This window comes from Adelges cooleyi, unplaced genomic scaffold, assembly GCF_023614345.1.
Source record: "Adelges cooleyi isolate 19-005CV unplaced genomic scaffold, UGA_ACOO_1.1 ACOO_flye_CR_arks_rails_tigmint_CR_PRNA_376, whole genome shotgun sequence".
NCBI classification, from domain to species: Eukaryota; Metazoa; Arthropoda; class Insecta; order Hemiptera; family Adelgidae; genus Adelges; species Adelges cooleyi.
In genome coordinates this window covers 12704715-12719714 of record NW_026096053.1, presented here as the reverse complement: position 1 = coordinate 12719714, position 15000 = coordinate 12704715, and the positions used below count along the sequence as shown (strand labels likewise).

At 27.9% G+C, this 15000-nt stretch overlaps 2 protein-coding genes and 1 long non-coding RNA gene across 10 annotated transcripts; 1 reads left to right on the top strand and 2 right to left on the bottom strand.

Moving 5' to 3' along the window:
• Positions 1-241: 241 nt before the first annotated feature.
• On the bottom strand, positions 242-3735 carry LOC126840675 (UDP-glucosyltransferase 2-like). 6 transcript variants are annotated; one of them, XM_050576562.1, is made up of 6 exons: positions 3599-3735; positions 2362-2451; positions 2047-2302; positions 1381-1973; positions 858-1300; positions 242-666 (listed from the first exon to the last, which is right to left on the bottom strand). In XM_050576562.1, the coding sequence occupies exons 2-6, from the start codon at positions 2362-2364 to the stop codon at positions 378-380; spliced, it is 1584 nt and encodes a 527-aa protein (XP_050432519.1). In that variant the 5' UTR covers positions 2365-2451; positions 3599-3735; the 3' UTR covers positions 242-377. The 6 variants fall into 6 exon arrangements, with proteins under 6 accessions (XP_050432519.1, XP_050432518.1, XP_050432520.1 ...); XM_050576561.1 differs by having other exon boundaries at positions 3603-3735; XM_050576563.1 differs by having other exon boundaries at positions 243-666; positions 2374-2451; positions 3603-3734.
• Positions 3736-5100: 1365 nt separating this feature from the next.
• Positions 5101-9227, bottom strand: LOC126840677 (uncharacterized). 3 transcript variants are annotated; one of them, XM_050576570.1, is made up of 11 exons: positions 9211-9227; positions 8924-8985; positions 7656-8319; positions 7425-7580; positions 7286-7355; positions 7012-7178; positions 6123-6205; positions 5763-5829; positions 5623-5688; positions 5472-5549; positions 5101-5362 (listed from the first exon to the last, which is right to left on the bottom strand). In XM_050576570.1, exons 3-11 carry the CDS (start codon positions 8313-8315, stop codon positions 5306-5308), a joined length of 1404 nt encoding a protein of 467 aa, XP_050432527.1. In that variant the 5' UTR covers positions 8316-8319; positions 8924-8985; positions 9211-9227; the 3' UTR covers positions 5101-5305. The 3 variants fall into 3 exon arrangements, with proteins under 3 accessions (XP_050432527.1, XP_050432524.1, XP_050432526.1); XM_050576567.1 differs by lacking the exon at positions 9211-9227 and adding an exon at positions 9049-9184 and having other exon boundaries at positions 5102-5362; XM_050576569.1 differs by lacking the exon at positions 9211-9227 and adding an exon at positions 9046-9181 and having other exon boundaries at positions 5102-5362.
• Positions 9228-11814: 2587 nt separating this feature from the next.
• LOC126840861 (uncharacterized) lies at positions 11815-13656 on the top strand. Its single transcript, XR_007686104.1, has 4 exons — positions 11815-11970; positions 13052-13277; positions 13379-13475; positions 13552-13656. It is a non-coding gene; the product is annotated as an uncharacterized LOC126840861 (long non-coding RNA).
• Positions 13657-15000: the final 1344 nt, after the last annotated feature.

Sequence of the window (15000 nt, the reverse complement as noted above, 5' to 3'; positions counted from 1 at the left end):
AATCATTGATATTTATTTAGAATGATATTAAATACTATAATAACTGCTATAAGTATATTATATACTGATGACTTGACCATTTTGAAAATAGGTTTTTTTTTTATTTCACTTGTTAATGAATTTTTTTTTTTTTTGCTCAACTATAAAACAATTTATAGTAATAAAAAATAATGAGTTTTTTAAACTTATTTTGAAAAAAGTAAATTTATTTTAGAGATGTTAAAATATATTTCTGATAATTGGCTTACAAATAATAATTTAATTAACAAAACAATATACTAAATGTGCGTATATACAATAATTCATAAGGCCTCTACAATTTATTTTGATTACAATGCTCTTAAAAAAATATATATCTTATTAAATCGTTATTAATTTTATTGACTTTTTTTCTGACTATCAATTTTTGACCTACGGGTTATACAGTAACAACACAATTTGAGTATTTTTTTAAGCAAATATATAAAAATAAATAAGCTTATTAAAATAACTCCGACGACATCGATGAGTAACAATTGAAACCAATTTAAGTTGTTTGCGGCAGTCTTAAGATGATGAGCCCCTTTGTGACGAATCACATACTCGATCCAATAAACGGCTCTATCGACTGGCTTAAGAGGTTGATCTTTAAACCGCCGAGACAATTCTTTGGCATTAACTTGATACCTAGAACAGAGTTGTACATGAATTATTCTAATAATGAATAAGTTACGAATAAAAATAATTATTCAAGAATAACCAAAAATTATTATTTTATAAATAATTTTCTATTCTGAATAATTATTCAAGTAAAAATGTATAAAATAATAAATGCTTCTAAAAAAAAACACTATTATGATTATAACAAATAAACCAACGTTTTATCATTGAGTATCTTAATTAAACTGTCTTCGAAAATGTCTTCTGTTAGTTCGGTGTACTTAATTCGTATCGCTGCTCCTCTAGTTTGCATCATTATAGAGTTATACCATTGATCTCCGAAAATAGCTATGGCCAACATCGGAACACCATAATAAACTGCCTCTACCGTACTGTGTACGCCGCCGTGTGTAATAAAAAGTGTGCAGTTTGGATGTCCGAGTATGTCTACTTGTGGAAACCATTTTCGAACAATCACATTAGCCGGCAGTTCTGGTAAATCGGTCGATTCCCATTTCCATAAAACCGTTTGCTTGAGTTTCCCCAGCTGACGCAAAAACATAGTGACAGTTTCTTTTGGCAAATGCATAGCTTGGACGACAGAACCAAAACTGAAGTACACCACTCCGTTGGGCGAGTTGTCCATTATTTCTTGCAGGTCCTGAAAAGTAATAATAATATTAATTATAATTGCAACTATTTATTTTTGTTTTTTTTTTTTTAAGTAAACACCCATCACACATTTGGCAACGGAGAAGCCGGTTTCAAATGCATTCCGGCGACTTGTACGAATGACGGAACTAGTGGCCGAGGCGATCCGATTGTGAAATGTGCGTTCATTAGTGTTAAAGATATGTTTTTGGTCATTTCTTCCAACGTCGGTCTTGTTTCCCATCCGGTGTAGTTGAAATATTTGTTCATAATTTCGGTTTGTTTAGGCATATAGAATAACGGATAGAGGGTCAATTGAAGGAGAGCGACCAAAACGTTTGTCAGTCGGTCAAAGAACGGCATGCGATCCGTAAATCCAGAATTCTGATCGGGTATGTACGCAGGATGAAAGGGTTGGCTATGCCATTGAGAAACAAAAGCGGTCGGAGTCGCTGGGATTAGTTGTACAACAGGTGCACCGTATTTATGACCCATGGCGACGAAACATTCGTGTTGGAAATTTTCAAATATAACCAGATCAAACTGATAACCATCTGCTTCGATAAATTCTTGAACTTTTTTATTGTTTAACGTCTGCTCGTTGATTTTGGTGCCGAGAAATATTATTCCTATGGGAATTGTCAGCGGCTTCAAAAATTTAACTTTATTCAAAATACTGTCATCTGAAAACATTATAAGATATAGCAATTTGTAAACATCATAAATTTGTATTATTATTATTTTTTTAATACATACTTTTATTTTTATACGCAAATTCATTTTTCTTCATCGATACATCAATATGATGGTAATTAGGAGGTGGATCTTTTAAAGGAAAATGCGATAAAACTGTTAGATTATGACCTCGAACTGCAAGTTCTTTTAGCATAGGTTGGAAAGCGCCATAATGACTCCGTGCAAATGTCGGTAGAAAAGCTAATATGTTGGCTGACCAACACGGACATGAAAAAGTTAATACAACAACACCAAATAGAAGCAGCAATTTGTTCATCTGTAAAGGAAATATGACATTACTATATATTTTACATATTATTTTAGTAATTTAATGACCATTGAACTTACACTGATTTGTCACAAAAAAGAAAAACTTGGTAGTATTTTAATTTCTAAAATCTTCTCTCACGGCTGAAGGTAGGAAAACTGTAAAAGTTGAATAATAATAGTATATTATTGTGATAAGAGTATAAATAAAATAAATGTCAAAGGTTATACTATTACGTAAGTAATTATAATATATATACTAACACTAAACAAAATACTTATTACACCTAATATGAAATAATAATAATAATATAAGATAATGGGTTTCTTATACAAAAGAAAGAAAAGGCTGGAATACCTGAACTAAAAATTTCAACTTTGACCTTTTTACATATTTATCAATAATACAAAATTAAGAATAATTTACAATTATATCAATAAAATTTTATATTCTGAATTAAAGTTATCAAATTATATTTTAAGGTGTTTAAAATACATACAATTTTCAAACATTTTAAATTAAAACAAAAAATGTGGTAAAATAATGAACTTTTGTCATATTTTCTTACACATTAATTAAGGGGTTAAAGGAACTAAGATTTTTGAAAATTTTAATTTTTTTTATTATATTTATTTTAAAATTTAAGAATTGTGTTTATTTTAATTAAAAATCATATGACGCATTTAAATGAAATTTATGTGGCACATTCTAGGCATGAAAAATCTAAGAAATTTTTTTTTTGGATCAATAATATTTTATTTAAACAAGGGATTTTTCCCACTTAAAATTCTTACGACTTTCAGAATCTATCATTTTGCTAAATTAAAAAAAAAACATGGATTATGCACTAGACAAACTAAAGTATTATTATTTATACTAATCATTTGTTTTTCTTTAATCAATTAAAAATAAACCACTAAGAAATACTGATAGCCACTGTAGTCTGTAGGGCATTATTTGTAAGAGAGTGTTCAACATTCAAACAGATAACTTGGTCCAAACTCCATATTTTGATAAGAAATTTACTTTCTTGAAATAATAGTGTAAAAACAGACAGATCAGTACTACTTGTCAAACAAAAAACATACAACTGTTTTAAAGACTGTTTTTTCAACCTACTGAAAACCCTTAACCCTTTAAGTTTTAATAAATATTATTTTGGATTATAATTGTTATATAATTAACTAATGTCTTGGTATTTCACCTATTAGGTGAAATATTGTACTTAGTGTTTATAATAATAATTGATATTGAACTGGAATCAAAAAATTATTAATATTAATTAACTATTAGAACTATTCTTACACACTTGATATTTTTTAAAAACTATTTTGGATAATACAATACGTGTTTCGTTACAACCCTTTCGAAATTAAAAAAATCTTTAAATCACTATACACAATATTGTTTTATTACTCAAATAACTTTACTGGTATTTATGAACTATATACTTAAAATACATAATTAAAAAAAAAATATATATATGACGTTGAATTACAAAAAAATTAACTATGCTTAAATTAAAACTACAACTTGATTTGTAATTCAAGTATTATATTAATAAAAGTGTTATTGGAAAAAGTAAATTGCTACATAAAATCATAACGTCTTGTGACCTGTGTTGTTCTTTCGAAAAAATACAAATTACAAATTCTTATCAATTGTATACAAACACAATATTTTTCCAATTAATATTTTATTCTGTGATAGTAGTTTATTTAGCCTACTTTAGAGTTTAGATTAAAAAAATCGAATACCAAATGGCAAGACAAGTACCTATGTACATTACTTTTGACTCTTGACTGTCTTGTAGAATCTGATATTAAAATTAGTTACTTTCTGGCTACATAATAAAATGAATTTACAGATAATTAATTTTTTTCAGAACTAAACTATTCTATTCAATTATTTTTTAAAGGACTTACCTGTCACAGTTACGGACAGTTTAACTGCAGCTATGAAAAGTAATATAGTTTCAACCCAAGAATACATTTTACAAGGGAGTGGTCTAGATTGTGCTGTTGAGGTATTATGCGACAATTTGATTCAGGACCAGAAACATTTAATGATCATGTGTTTTAGCACAAGCTATAAAATGATAAATATTTGTTTTCCATCTCGATTACCTAAGCAGTGTATACATTTTTAATCCTCGAATATTTAAAAACATTTTTGGAAGAGTAACTCCACTCACCCGCAGCCACACATACTGAGTCAGACGAGCAATAGATTATTTTGGATGTACGATATCAATTGCAATAGATTGGACAACCTGAAATTGCTACGTCAACAGTTATTAATTTGTTGGTGTTATTATTATTTCTTCGAGTTTACGCTAACACAACATGCACCATGTTGGTAAGATTAAATTTCTTGTCACGGTTCAATACATAGTAAATTCATCTAGTCAAGATAGAAATATCTTAATTGGTTGAAAACTAAACTGGTTGTTCACTATTTTTTTTTTTTTGTGAACCTTGTCAAAACAAAACAAAATTGGTCGGTCTCAAGCGATTCTGCCTTAGCATGGCTTTACTATAATTTGGTTGAGAAATTGTGGATTCAGCTATATAATATAAAACAAAAAAATCTTAAAACTACCAACACGAGTCGCCTGTGTATGACACCTACTTTCAACAAAAAATTCAAAAATTATTAGTTGACATTTTGTACATACGCAGTCAAATATCTTACCTGAGTTTTCCCGCTAAATTTTGGTTATTTTTATATCATTTAATTGAAAGGTAGTGTAAAATTGAAATGCTGTTACAAAGAAAAAAAACAATTATTGAAAAATACAGTTATTTAATTTAAGTAAAAAAAGGTTATATAATATATTATCACATGTTTATAATAAATCAGACTTGCTCAAATATTTTGATTAAATAAATTGCTTTAAATTCAGCAAATAAGTTTATAAAAACAGATAAAAAAAAATTATAATTATAATGACAAAGCAAGTCACTGAATAAAAAAGTATAGAATTAAAATAATGTATCAAAGTTTTTATAATTAAGGCTTCACATTTTCTTTCCCTTTATAAACAAATCGTTTGTACCCTGGCAATGCCTAAAAACATAAGACCACATTGAATTATCAGCTTATTAGTAATATAAAGCTTTCAAACTAAAAAAATTAAAACAATAATATTACATTAGACGTTTTAAAAAATATTTACCTTAGTTTTAGTAGTTGTTTTAGTTTTGTTGACTTCTGCATTTTTGTCTTTTATATCTTTATTTAAAACAACTGTTGACTGAAATGAAAGTTTTACATTTTTTATTTACAATTGACAAATCCACATATACAATTAGTTTTTATATACTTACATTGGTACAATTTTTTATTGATGAACTATTGGGCGTACTCATCTTCCTTGGCTTTATCAGTGAAGTCTACAAAATATTTAAAAAAATAATAGTAATATCATAAAAATAAGAAAATGTACATATTTTTTAATGAAACTTACATTTTTAATATTTTTTTCTTTTATGAGTAATGGTGTGCGAGGACTTGGTAATGATTTACGTAAACTCCTATTTAAATATGAATAAAAATTATTGTATGTAATTATGATTATAAGAAAATTAAATAAATAAATTCATGAAACTAGTCAATTTAAAACATTATTTTAAATGGAATACTTTTTCGTGGCTGTACAAAATGTATTAGTTTCAAAAACTGTTAATGGACCACTACTATGATTGCTCCAGTTTATGGAACTAAAATAATTTTGTACAACACATTATTTATATTGACACAACTTAAACATGAAATAAATTGTCGTAACAGTATTTTAATATAAAACATAAATTTAAAGTAATCGTACTGAGACTTAGCAAATGTATTGTTTAATGGAGTTTTCGATCCCATACCAGACAACGTGGGCGTTGAAGCAGCAATGGGTTTTATCTAAAGAAAAAAAATAAATACACACATAAATATACTGAATATTTCTTCAATTTAAAGGCGTGAAAACTTTTAAAAATGATCTATACAATGTTATAATATCGTAATATTTGAATATTATAAAGTAGTTCAACTATTTATGTTACCCAAATCAGTTAGATCATAAAAAGATAATAACGAAAAAATATATTGCTAACATTTTAGTTTTGATGCAGAGCTTCCCAGGTATTGTTTTTACAACCTTTGTGACTGGACTCACAATATCTTTTAAATCACTTAATTTATTTCTTTGTACAGCAATTTTATAGATCAGAAATTGTACCTGAGAGGTACTTTATTGGGCTAAACTTTTTAAAAGTTTAACCCTTTCCCTTTGATAAAAACACTTAATTACAGCCGTCTTTAAAAATAGTCCGATTAGTTTGGAAATTGCCAAATTTATAAAGATTATTCTTAATATTAAGTACTATTGATAAATGCTGACTAACTCTAAAATACCATAAGCCTTTTCTCCTAGAAGGAATCTTAGCCTTAAGGTTTGGATTCAGACTAAAGGTAGATCTAGAGTGGGTAAAAGGTACAATTTTCTCAAAAATCTGTAGTCAAACTTTTTTAACTGATATGTTTATAAAATGTGAGCTATGGAATCAATTAATGGATTATTTATAAGCTTAAATTAAAGACTTTTTTAGTATTCGTGTTTGCAATATTTAACAACTAAATTGATAAAAAAAAACTGTCTTTAGTCTATAAACTGTATGAAATTAAGAATTAAAAAATTTTTTTATAAACAGAATTACAAAGCATACTTGAATTTCTGGACTTGTTTTCTTTTCTTCCATAGAATCTTCACTATAGTTTCCTTGAACCATATCTTTGACAGGAATATGAGCAACAAAAGGACCTTTAGTGTTTAGTGGTTTTGTTTTAGACTTCACAACTGTTTGACTATTTATTATTTTATTGTTGGCAATTCCTAAAGCAGCAATTATACACGTAAATAATAGAATTTATTATAAAGAGAAAAATTATAAAATAAAACGAAGTTACAAATTTAAAAGCTATAATAAAATTAAGTATTACCTATACGACTTAGGGCTTTCAGTTTGATATCAATTGCATCAACATTCTTGAGTTCTTTTTTATTGTTATCCTGAAATAAAAACGTCCTTTGTACTTCATTGAATATTAATTATTATTTTCTATAGCAATATATCTTTACAATTTTCGAAATTTCAAATGATCCATGAGATCCATCAGCATCACTGAAATTATCAGTTACCCATTCAGGCTTAAGAGCATTTAAATCAAATGAATTATATTCTTGAGCACTTAAAAACAAACTAGATGTATTATTGTCATTGATATCAATCATTTCCTAAAAAGTAAAATTTATGAAATAACAATTCTCTATTTTCTCATTTAAAAAAATAAACAAGTTTAAAGTACTTACATTAATTTTATTAGTACTTCTGGAAATACAGCTAATAGAATTACTATAGAATGCTTTATTCAACATACAATCCGTTTTATTTAAGCTCGTCTCTTCGTTATGTTTATAAAAAGAATTTTGCCTATGTTTTTCTCTACATTGTTTTTTACTAGCTTCAATTAGCATTTCAATTCGTTGGCGTGTTTGTTCTTTAAGCTGTTTAATTTCTTCTTCATTGCATGGTAAATATATATCACTTTTGTTTAAATCGCTGCAACTTGATGACAAGCCTGGTTTTAAATCCTGTACGCAGTCTTGTTTAATATCGATTGTAAAACTTTCTTTTTCTGTTTGAGATCTATCATTTGGTGTAATTTGCTCATTGGGAGAATGAACAATATCATCAATACCAGTTAAGGAAACACTTTTTTGTATTTGTCTATCTTGTGGTTCCCATAATGGACTTAATATTATACCACATGGTGGTTCTATCCTTGACGATATATTATAAGGAGCTAAATCAAAAGGATCCATAGAAGCAGCTTCCAATTCAATTACATCAAACGGGTTGTTAGTAAAATGATTTTCATCCATATTTTTAGTCTTATTGACCTCTGGAGTTTTCCAGTCAATAAGACAATCAGACGATACATTCAGTATATCACCTCTGAATGAATTCATAGTTCTGAAAATATATAATTCTATATATTACATAAATACGGGTGCTGCAGTGAATTCTGTTTTTTTAAAACGGTTGGAGTAGCCAAAGAAGTGGGCAGGATTATCATTGTGTTTCATATCCAAAAGCATTTATTTAATTAATAGTTATTTTTAAATAAATGAATAATTTTGATAAGATTTGTAAAAATGATTGACTAAACTCGGTTCAAAACAAGAAGCGGTCTCGGCAGATATTAAAAAGTCACGTAAAAAAACAGCCGTCTAGTAGCAAATTTGTTATTAAGTTATTCTTGCTTAGTTGCATCAAGGTATAAAAATAAACGTACTAGTAAATTTTTTAAATATTTTATATTATGTTACAATGCAATGATCAGCGCTGTGATAAAATGTAAATATAATTCAACAACTATTAATATTATACCTAAAAATATCTTAATTATGTTAATCTATTTAGTTTTTTTTTTATGTACCGAGTTTAACTGTAATGATTTAAACATTACATTTTCGAGCATTTATAATACTGTATTAAAATTAAGAATTAATTTCGTGTGAGTACGTAAAAATCATTATTTATTATTCTACAAACTTAGTAAGTAAATTTTACAAACCTCAAAACAACGTACAATTCTTCGGGAAATGCCGGAAATACCTTCGATTTCAATAGAAATTCCTAAAATTAGTGTTTAATAATAAATGTAATAATTAATGTATTGTATTTAAAACAAAATACAACTCATCAGTCATCAATGCTCGCCTGCTCAGCAGTCAGCACTGAACCATAGAAAAGAGATTTGCACTGAACACAACATAGAACTATTGAAGTTTGAAGTTTGAACATCAACCGTCAACCGAGCGAATTAACCAAATACTATAAAATATAAATGATAATACCTACCGGAAAGTCAATGCTAATTTGTGTCAAACCAGAATTTCCCCCCAAATAACAGTGTTCCCCAAATAAAGGAATGAAAATAGCGTTATTCTGAAACGATGTCTACCCTGAAAATTGAAATTTTACATCGGCTTATCAATTATAAATTATTATCATATGCGTAATATGCATACGGTGTATTGTATCACAATATATGGTTACACTGATCATTAATAAAATTTGAATTTTGACCGAACTTTGAAGATTAAAATAGCGGTCATCATAATTTATAGTCTCTCTCCAACTGTGACACACGACAGCGGACAGACGCTTGTTATTTTATTATTATTTTACAAACCTTACTTAAAGGTGTGTACAATTAAATAATCAATTAAGTTAATTGATAATACAAAAAAAAATATTGCACATAAAAAAATGTGTATTAAATTTACAACTACCGCTTATTTAATATTACCGCGGTAAGTAGTACATTCATAGTGATTTTACCTAGGTAACTTTACATTTAAACTATTTTGTTAAGGGGCCTCTACACTAGCATTTATTAAGGCGCGTTGTATAGGTAATTTTTCGCTAAATTTAACATTATGCTAAAATTTTTAAACATACATATTACCCGGTTAAACCCATGATTGCAATATACAAAGTTATTGCACATAATATACCCTTTCTTCATCATGGAAATTACATTCATAATACATATTGCAAATTTATTAAGCATTTGTTTCTATTAAAATAATAAAATATACATTTTATTATTGGGATAATATTATTTAATAACTCAATATAAAACTTAAACTCAAAGGTACTGCTTTGGTGTTCTATTATTAATAAACAGAGGAGTCCTAGTATATAATTGAAGTATAATTCAAAATATGTACTCTACACAAATAACACCTGTATATAAATGTATTAGCTATAACCAATGAACTAAAAAAATCTAAAAATTCATAAGAGCTGGAATTAAGACAACATTATACCTCCAATTTATTAAGGAGTTAGTTATTGGTAATGTTTTGCAAAATCTTATTGTTAAAGGCTAAACTGTGATACGTAATTAATAATTCAGTAATTAGGACTCTTTTTTTTCTAGTTAATTTATTTTTCAGACTTATCACAAAACCAATAAGACACTTATTTTTTTTTACTTGTAGGTACATGCTTTAATACTTTGAAAATGTTTAAGATCATCCCTTACTATACGTAATAAGACTATCAACTTTGTTTTTTTTTTTTTAATACAAACACATATTTTTATGTATTTTTAACCGGGTGATAAAAAATGTAATGTTTAAATTGTCGTTTGAATTTTTACTTTTAATAATTGGTTCGTCACTTATGAATTTGTAAAGATTTTAATTTAAGATCGACATTCGTTCGGTTTTTTAAAGACAGCAGCTCGCCGATTCACTTTTCCGTCAAAAATAAAATCGAATTGAAGTACTTATTTATTCAGTCAATGAATTAAGTAGCTTATTTCCAAAACTAATAATCAGCACTTTTTTAAATTTTGGGAAAATAAGAAAAAATTTGTTAAACATTTCTAAAACAACAATATTTAAACCTATACACATGTTTGACAATTTATATGATTAAATCAATTTACCGCCGCCCAAGTAATGTACTTAGAGGGTCGGGTGTGTTATAAAAATGTAGAGGGGGGGGGGCATTTAGAATTATGTATTTCAAGCCCCGTCTTTTAATTTATTTAAATATACTAAGTCCCGTTTAGACTGTAGTAAGTGGGATGTAATATAAAAAGATGTAGGTAGAATTAACGACTTTTGTTATATTCCCCTTCTTTGTATAAATAGTTTATAAATTATGTAGAATGATTAATGATAATTATGTCCTGTTTATAATTATTTAAGTAATAATAAACATAATATTTAATTTTTGTTAGTCGGCAACACTGATCTCCGAAATGGAAATGTTTCCATCACGTCCCGTCCCGGGTTTTAGAATTATTTTTTTAAAAAGATCTTTTTTTATTACAATCTGGATATTTATTTCTATGATTCCCACTCTGTTATAAAATCAATTACAGAAGTAGCTTCTGATTTACCTGAAGATTCAGAAAGCATAGAAACTCCCATAAGTTAAACGATCCCATCACCGGAGACTAGCACAGCTAATCGCTCAACGGATGTTTTAGAAGTTGAACTGGGTAACATTTTAACATTCCAATAGACAATTAATGGAATATTAGATTTGAAAGAAGATTGTATATATTTTGATATTTGTTCCCTATTAATTATTCTACCCCGACAAATCATATATTTACCAACAGACACAGTAGCTATATTTATCACTGCTGGCGCTACAACTGCGGCTACTACGTAGGTTGCGTTTCTAATTGAAACATTAGTTCTATCAAGAGCGGAAGTTAACGTTTGACTCATAATTTTTAAATATGATTTACGTTCAATATTAACTACGTTAATTTTGATTAGACTTCTACGATCATCTTAGTTTTCTAATAAATTACAATTTTCTATTATTTTTCAGTTACAATTTTATTTCTGGTTTTATTGCAGGGTAGGTTTGTTTAGAAGAATAAATAACAAGGAACGTTTTAATAAAAAAAAATATGAACAAATCAGTAAAAGTAATTTTTTTTTTAATCATATGCCTAAATGATGTTCTTCGAGGTAATTCGGACAGTGTTACTGGTATAAACAAAATAATGAAGACTAAAACACTTTATAAACGCCAGACAGCCAATAATGATGGGACAAATAAAGAAACAAAATTTAAAACACAGTTGTAGGTTATTATACTTTTTCTTTTCGTTAACAAGTGTGTTTTAATATCAATGAATATTTCATCAAAGAAATATATAAAAACTCTCTTGAAAATTAAATGGATATTAAGTTATAAACGGGGTATTACACGATTTTAGTGGCTTCACATATTTTATTATCTACAAAATATTATAAAAACATTCTATCAATCATCTATGTAGTATTATACAATAAACTACCACTAGTATAACAACATTTTACAATATAAAATTTGTATCATATTACTATAACATTAGATCATTATTGTGACATTGTTATAAAATATCAACTAAATAAAACTAATAAAGCGTATTAAAATAATTTCTATGGTGATCGTCTTAGTTTTCTAATAAATTACAATTATCTGTTATTTTTCGCTTAAAATTTTTTTTTTCTGGTTTTATTGCATGGTAGGCTTGTTTAGAAGAATAAATAACAAGGAACGTTTTAATAAAAAAATATGAACAAATTAGTAAAAGTAATTTTCTTTTTAATCATATACTTGAATGATGTTCTTCGAAGTAATTCCGACAGTGTTACTGGTATAAACAAAATAATAAAGACTAAAACACTTTATAAACGCCAGACAGCCAATAATAATGGGACAAATAAAGAAACAAACACAGATTCACAGAGTGATATGTTAACAAGGTGTAGAAAAAACTCTTTGATCAAGCACAACTTTTATAGAAAAAAGCACGGCGTACCACTGTTGATTAACAGTGAAGAGGTTAACATACTTTGTATAATACTAATTTCATAATGGGGTATTCATTTTTCAATGAAATTATTTTTGTAACTTTAAAAGTTATGTGTTTGTATGTTTATTTTACTCAGCCTTTTTCTAAACTAAACAAACGCGTTATATTTCTAAATAAGAAATGTTAATAGATGTTATTTCTTTAAACCAGCAACTATCAATAAAACATTGAGCTAGTTCAAATTAAATTCGACTGTTTTAAAAAAATTCCCCACAAGTAAATTACTTTTATTGACAAGATTTTTTTCTCCGAAGTAAAGTATTATTTAATTTATTTGAATTTGTTTTTTTACCATGATCACAGCTTAACCAACTTAGTCAAGAATGGGCTGAACGTTTGGCCGAGGAGGACAAAGCATATCATAGAGAGAACAATACAAATGGCGAAAATCTATATTGGCTTTTACATCCAAGTATAAAATTATCTTTGAATAACGTCAGTGATTTAGCAGTAGAAACCTGGTACAACGGAATTCAATTTATAAAATTTAGCTGGAAGGAATCTCATATGGCTATCGCTAACAAAGCTCGTAAGTAAAAAAATAATTTAAGACGATTTTAATTAAAATATCAAAAATAGATTCTCACAATTACTTAGAAAAGAGGCCGATAAACTTAAATATGTTTACAGAGTTGAAATCGGACCATCTTAAGTAGACATCATTTTGTTAGGATTTAAAGCGTCCAAAAAAACCTACCACCGCTTTCAATCCCCTTAAATCATAAATGTAATATCCCACTTTTTTTTCTACAGTTACAGTAGTGTGCTATTAAATATATAATTCCGTGTTTTGTCATACTTAGACTATTTCAGTCAGATGATTTGGAAGGACAGTAAGGAGTTGGGAACAGGAGCAGCTATAAGTAAAAGAGGTTGTATATATTTTGTGTGCAATTACAACCCACCGGGGAATCTAGTTGGATCTTTCAAGAAGAATGTTCTTCCTCCAGTTGACAGGTAACCGAGGAAATCTTTTTTTTAAATAGTATGACGTAATATGCTGTATTCTCTATCTTATTGTCAACTTTACTTTCCTTAAACTAAAACTTAAAATATTTTAACAATCCACAAAATAGCAATTTTTTCTATTCAACAGCCTCAGTGACTTGCACAGAAGTGTTTATTTAAAAAACAATCTCATCACCTTCAGTTATAACAAGTTATTATCCAATGTTTGTAAATAACAGTTCCTATTAACCTGTGATCTCTCCGACCAAACTAAGTGCTGAACACTCTGTGCCGGCTTTTTACACGAATTTTAGAGAAATTATCAATATTATTGATTTATTATAATTCACTTAACAGAGGTTACAATTTACCAAAAGTCAAACAAGACATATTCAGCCATATCACTATTACTAAACATAAATTATTCTGATAAAACAATACATTTAATAATTTCGGTAAAATAATATTTCATTTTTTTGTTACTCTATTTATTATTATTGTATTTTTATATTTTTAGATGGCACGAATATGATGTCTACGGATACAAGCAAAACAAAGCAGATGCTGTTGATTATTCGAAATTTATTTTTTCAATTACAATATTTTATCACGCATTACAATAAAAATCTATAAACCTATTATAAGACTTGCTATAGCACATATACAATTTACCCTTATGCCGTACATACATTCCCCACGGCCTAAAACATAATTTAAGGGACCGTAAAAAAAAACTGACCAACATCCGGCATGTTTAAAAAAATTATTTTAGTTTCGATACATAGCTGAGGTGTTATTATTTATACTTGCATTATTCTATTGACAATAACTATATGACAATACAGCCAAAGTGTACCTAGTGTATGATTTAATTGATCATACTTGCATATTTTCCCTGCAAAACGATTTAGCTATAAAAAAAAAAAAAAGTTACAACTCCTGTAAAACGCTCAAGATACGCAATTGTTGTAGCGAGACGTTAGACAGATTGTAAATTTCGTGTACCAGGGTCCGAACAATAACGCACAACTTCGTCGTACGGCCAAAAATATTTAAACAAAACAGTCAGCGTTATTAAGATAATGAGCCCTTCTACGGGTTGATTTTCCTTGGACCCTGGTACCATGAGTCGTGACGCGAGTACGACGGGTTAGCACTTGAGCAGTAGCAGACAGTCCCCGCGCAGCGCACTCCACTGTGGTCACCATAGACCTAATAAGAATTCTTTTTAGGTCTATGGTGGTCACTGAACAATCACGATATAACCGTTGATTATCAAATATACATTTGATTATAATCAATCT

Coding starts and splice junctions, on each gene's coding strand:
- LOC126840675 (XM_050576562.1), bottom strand. Junction 1,974..2,046: donor ATTTGCGTATAAAAATAAAA/GTATGTATTAAA, acceptor TAATGTTTTCAG/ATGACAGTATTTTGAATAAA. Junction 667..857: donor AAGATACTCAATGATAAAAC/GTTGGTTTATTT, acceptor ACTCTGTTCTAG/GTATCAAGTTAATGCCAAAG.
- LOC126840677 (XM_050576570.1), bottom strand. CDS start 8,315: ATGAATTCATTCAGAGGTGATATACTGAATGTATCGTCTGATTGTCTT. Junction 7,179..7,285: donor GAAAGCCCTAAGTCGTATAG/GTAATACTTAAT, acceptor TTGCTGCTTTAG/GAATTGCCAACAATAAAATA. Junction 5,363..5,471: donor AAACAACTACTAAAACTAAG/GTAAATATTTTT, acceptor TTATGTTTTTAG/GCATTGCCAGGGTACAAACG.